The 6,000-nt window shown below is 48.5% G+C and overlaps 1 protein-coding gene across 1 annotated transcript in view; it reads left to right on the forward strand.

Annotated features, from left to right (window-relative positions):
* camta1a (calmodulin binding transcription activator 1a) overlaps positions 1-6,000 on the forward strand; it is a gene marked incomplete at both ends in the record, with an annotated part of 205,597 nt that overhangs the window by 97,813 nt on the left and 101,784 nt on the right. The window contains one exon of the mRNA XM_084069344.1: positions 2,986-3,057. Within this exon, the coding sequence (XP_083925470.1) occupies positions 2,986-3,057 (72 nt within the window). The remainder of the gene's footprint in view (positions 1-2,985; positions 3,058-6,000) is intronic.

A 6,000-nucleotide genomic window follows, 5' to 3' on the forward strand; every position in this document is an offset into this window, starting at 1 on the left:
GTTTAATGGGTTACATATCAATAATCAAAGCCTAATCAGAATTAACAAGACGTGTTTATTTGATGGCAGAGGTTGAATTAACGAGTCTGCTGTGTTTTTGTTTGTTTTTGTCGTTCTCTGCGCGCGGCCGCAAATCAAAATGCAATTACAAGCTTTGTAAATTCTTGGCACTGGAATTAGAAATTTGAAAAACCGTAATGTCTTTTTTTGTGTGCGTTTTGTCAGCGTCATTTACATGTTAAAGTGGGAAATGCATGAACTTTTTGATGACAATACATCACATTTATATAGCGCTTTTCTTGGTACTCAAAGTTGCTTTACAGCAAAACAAAATAAACAACTTTATTAAGAGAAAACTATTTTATAAGGCTAAAAACTAAGAGAAAAAAGCTAAAACTAAAGGGAGATGCGGTCTGTTGTCATCATAATGCATAAAAATACTATAGAGACTGTAAAATGAACATTGTGTGATGTATGCACCATAGTAGCTGCAGTTTCCTGCAATAATGCGATGTTAGATGCACGGTAGCTGCAGTTGGCTGTAGTAATGCAATGTTAGATGCACGGTAGCTGCAGTTGGCTGTAGTAATGCGATGTTAGATGCACTGTGGGAGGGGTAAGGAAGGAAGTGTCTGTCCGTTGCCAGCCAGGAGTAATGGATGGCAGAGCTATGGGTGGAGGCGAGGCGCACATCCTATTTCAGACAGCGGTAATGGATGACAGTGCAGTAAAACAATAAGAACAGAAGGAAGTGAGCATGCCTTCAGTATTGCAAACTGTCACATGTGGAGCTCCATATAGCTCTGGTATCAATTCACAACAACAATGGAACACCTGGAGAAACAACTGCAGCCTTACGCGAGTCATGCTGTCTCAGAGCTGGTGTGTGGCGTGGGCGTGTGCGAATATGCGTGTGCATGTGTGTGCATGTACAGTATGTATATGCAGTATGTATGTATGCATGGACATACTGTGCAGTACGTGTGTGTGTGTGTGTGTGTGTGTGTGTGTGTGTGTGTGTGTGTGTGTGTGTGTGTGTGTGTGTGTGTGTGTGTGTGTGTGTGTGTGTGTGTGTGTGTGTGTGTGTGTGTGTTTGTTTTATTCAGCTATGTGATGGGCCTGTCACCTTGCAGCCAGGCTCTGTGGCTGTGTTACACCGGTGTAATTAATCAGACTGTTTGATGTTGGCAAACGAGTGTTTATACAGACTGTGTTGCTCTGCAGGCCCTGGTCTTTTTAACTAGGGTTTAGTTAAACAAGACGAGCACATAACGCACTTCAAGGTTCTAATTTATCACAGTGGTCCTCCAAGCAGCGTAGCCAAACACTCCCCGCACGCACACGCACGCTCGCACGCACACACACTCTACAGAGCCCCAGGAAGTCCCCCTTACCTTATTGAATATTCTGTGTGCTGAATAATGACACTGTGTGTGTGTGTGTGTGTGTGTGTGTGTGTGTGTGTGTGTGTGTGTGTGTGTGTGTGTGTGTGTGTGTGTGTGTGTGTGTGTGTGTGTGTGCGTGCGTGCGTGCGTGCGTGCGCGCGCGCGCGCGCACGCACGCACGCACGCGCACACCACGGCTAGCGACCGTGCATGTATCACCCCGGCTGTGATTTCTCCCGCTTTCTAAACAAACAGCCGTCCCAGAGTGGATTGGTGTGAACCTGCAACGCCCGACCTGCTAGTTTGATTTATCCTGAAAGAGCCCAGCTCCAGTAACCCCCCACCCCTCCCCCACCCCCCACCCCCCCACCGCCTTTCAAAACATTGCATTGGACAGAATCACTGTCAATTTCCTAGCTGGTGGGGGTAGGGGTTTGATTCTGTGACAGGTGTGTGTGTGTGTGTGTGTGTGTGTGTGTGTGTGTGTGTGTGTGTGTGTGTGTGTGTGTGTGTGTGTGTGTGTGTGTGTGTGTGTGTGTGTGTGTGTGTGTGTGTGTGTGTGTGTGTGTGTGTGTGTGTGTGTGTGTGTGTGCGTGCGTGCGTGGTGGGGGGGGGGGTTGGTTCAACAGGCAAAAAACAAGCTGGACCATTTCTCAGGGAGCAATGGGGGCTCCGAAGTCTCAGAGAGAAGAGATTTAAGGGGAGGGGAGGAAGACGGGTACAGGGGAGGGTTTTGGGATAAGTGCAGTGGTGTTCTTCTGCTCCCATTCCAGCCACCCGGACCTCCCTCCCCCCTACACACACACACACACACACTCACACATACACGACCCCAACCAGCCCTGATGTGCATGCTGCTGAGCTCCGTGCGGTGCTCCTCCGCTGTGTGTTGTTGTGTCTCTCTGCTCTTTCTGCCGGGCTGCTTGAAAAATGGCTCCCGGCCGCATTGCCAGATACCGGGAGGCGTTATCTAAGCCGTGGCTGGGCTCCCACCGCGGTAACGAGCCCCCAGGCACTGTATTATCTGTTTACGATAAGGATATTAATAACGCTGCGCTTTAGTTACTCGCCAGGGCCCTGGCCCAGCAGGGCGTGTGCGCGTGTGCGTGTTTGTGCGTGTGTGCGTGTTTGTGTGTGTGTGTGTGTGGAGGGGGTGGGGGGAGCGGGCACCTGAATCATTCTGTCAGGGGCCCTCCCCGGACGGGATGGGAGGGTAAGAGGTGAAATAGAGGAGGGGAGAGTGGAGGTGAGAGGAGTCACACACACAGTGATGCAGCGCTGCTATAACCTCCTCTGCCTCCCTCCCTCCATTCCTCCTCCTCTTCCTCATCCTCACCCACACACACCCTTAGCCTTCCTCCTTCCTTTTTGTAGGACAATAGTTTGACCATCTGCCAGGTCTCCGTGGACGTGTCCTCGGGGAACGGGAGAAGTCGGGGTGGTTCAAAGGTCACGGGTGCAGGGCTCGGAAGAGAGGTCAGCCTATTGTACTGTCTGCATCCTGCTGAAGTCTAACGTCTGCTCTCTCTCTCTCTCTCTTTCTCTCTCTCTCTCTCTCTCTGTCTCTCTCTGTCTCTCGTCCTCTCTCTCTCTCCCATAGTGTCTGTACGGCTGCTACGTCCACTCGTCCATCATCCCCACCTTCCACCGTAGGTGCTACTGGCTGCTCCAGGTAAGAGAACCAAACGTCTCCCCCTCCTCCCCCACTCTACAGAGAAGCTGCTTTCACTTTCACTTGTCGAAGACCCCACCCCACCCCACCCCCCGCTCGCTCGCCTCCACCCACAGGCCCCTCCGACACAACTGGAATGGGTCGCACTGATATTGGTTTCCATTTATTGCCAACATCTCCTCTTGACAGCCCGCAGACAGACATCAGCCTCTTCCCCCCGAAGCCCCCCGCCCACCCCCTCTCTCGCTCTCTCTCTCTCTCTTTCCCTCTTTCTCTCTCTGGCCTCCATTTCCCCTTATCTTGCCCAGTCGTTCACTTCATGATGGCGTTGTGCCCCGTGCACACAGCCATCCAATATGCGCGTGGTGGTTGTATCTCGTCCGCTAAAAGCTTCTCTCCCACCCTCCAACCCCCTCCACTCCCCGTCCCCCCGTCCCCCCCCGTCTAACGGCCACGGTGATGGGCTGTAAAAGTGTGATGGGGATGGGATGGGATGGGAGGGGAGGGGAGGAGGGGGGGGGTTTGCAGCGGAGCCTTCTTACCGTTGCTCGTCAAGTCCACACAGACTCAAGAGTGGCTGTAAATAGGTCTTTGATCACTCCCTCATCTCATCGTTCCACCTTTAGCACGCCGCCCATTACGCTCACTAGACAGACACCCAGGTATACACACACACACACACACACACGCACACACACACGCACACACGCACAGACACACACGTTATGAGTACACGCGCACACACACGCACACGCTCAAGCACACATGCACACACGCACATTATAGTCTAGTTAAAGGTGGGAGATTGTAGAGAGCTAATTATATCAGAGCTTGATGTGCAGAGCGATAATTTATTTTTCTTTAAATCATTTTAAATTCCTATTGCGTGGCTCTGCGTGTGTCTGGAACTAATCTTGCAAACCGCTGGACCAATCAGCCCTGAATGTCTTGTGCGTATAGTAAGCCACACAGGGTTTTTTTCCCCACATACAGTATGTTTAACATTTTTGGAAATATTACACTTTAATTCTATAATATAAGTTAATGGGCCTTTGATCAGTCATAGGTAAATAGATCGGTCATAGATACGTCATGGATGATTGACGTCACATGGCGTCCCAGGTCCCCATTGGAGCCATGCTCTTCCCATGTTGCATCCCGAGAGACACATGATTTTATTTTGTTGTGCGCTGCCATCCGCCCCCCCCCCCCCCCCCCCTCCTTTTTTCTCCTCCCCTGCTCCCTCCATCCCTCCCATTTCTTTGGCTCTCTCCCTCTTTCTTTGGTTTGCCCGGATGCTTCCTTCAAGTCTAATTTAGATCTAATGGAGCCCAGCAGAGGGATTAACCATAACCCCCCCACCCTACACCCCCCACCCTACACCCCCACTGTGCCAGGTGGAAGCAGATCAAAGCTCTCCCTGACACTGACACACACGCACGCACGCACGCACGCACGCACACGCACACGCACACGCACACGCACACGCACACACACACACACACACACACACGAAACGCCACAAACAGCAACACACACACACACAAGCAACAGTCGTCATTATGGAGAAACCACCTCATATTCTAAAAAAGAAAAAAGTAATTATTATTAGAAAAGGCTTGTTATTTGTTATGAGCTGCGACTAGCTATAAGACCGCATGTGTGAGTCACGATGTACGTATGAATGTCTTTTCATACATTTAGAATTAAATGAATTTTACCATAGCGGTAAAACACGTGAAACACGTCAATGGCACTGAAGAATTTGAGTACTTTTTCCACCACTGACTCTATATCAATCAATGGTGTTGCATTGTGGCAGTACTTGAACGTTTCGGACAGACAGACAGATAGACAGCCAAAATACGCGTCACCCCAGAGGTAGTTAATTCTCTCTGTTTACCTCAGAGCATCGGTCAACGGCAGCCGGGTTAGCGGTGAGGACCTTGGTCTTGACCTTCACCACCTCTTGTTGTTTTAGTCCATCTCCCCTTCTCTAACTCTAACTCAGGGGGGCCCTGTTGTTGCAGGTGTATGACCATTACCAGTGGTGTAAAGTAACTAATTATTAAATTATTATTATAAAACATACATTAACCACCTTAGGCCTATTTTATACCTATACCTATTTGAAAATAGCCGATCTACAAGCTCACAACGCGTCGCATCGCGACGCGTTGTGAGCTTGTAGATCTGCTATTTTCAAACATTTTAGTACTTTTACTTTTGGTACTTTAAGTACATTTTGATACCAATACTTTTGTACTTTTACTCAAGTACATTTTCACTTACTCTGAGTGAAATGAATAATTTTATTGTGCATTGATGAATCCGAAAAACAGATAAATCAATAATGAAAATAAATTAAACTTAATTCAAACACTGCTGACTCCATGACAAGCTAACCCTCTCTTAGTCATAATATCCGTGATTAGTTTACAAATACGCTCATTATTTCCTCAAAGAAAATCATTAGAGCATCTTTGTGCTAAACATGTGTCGATAACTTTTATTGATCATTTTGTTGTTTGTTTAGTAATAAATGAGTCTAGATCAAGGAAAAATGGAAGGGTGGAAGAGCAATTCGAGACACTCGCTGGCTCATTTGTATTCAACAACATCTGGCAGGAATAAATTCACACATCTGTCTGAATCGATATGGGCACGCTCCCGACGAGGACGTTTTAACCCATGTAAAATGGCAGCTCCCCTTCCTCTTATCCACATGAAAAATGAGGGCTTTAACTCTTGAGCTCTAAGATGGGGGTCATGCGCAACTCCATCAAACCTGACGTAGATTCATTTGGATCAATTAGGGCTGCTCGTTTGTTGGGTGCGCTCTTTAAGCGATCGTTTCCAGGCCAGACCCCTCCTTTTCGGGGAGATCAGAGGCTGGAGCTTAATTCAATCCCACCGCTGCTTTAATTGACCAATTTAGCATTG

This window comes from Gymnoscopelus microlampas (genome assembly GCF_963454915.1).
Source record: "Gymnoscopelus microlampas genome assembly, chromosome: 10".
Lineage (NCBI taxonomy): Eukaryota > Metazoa > Chordata > Actinopteri > Myctophiformes > Myctophidae > Gymnoscopelus > Gymnoscopelus microlampas.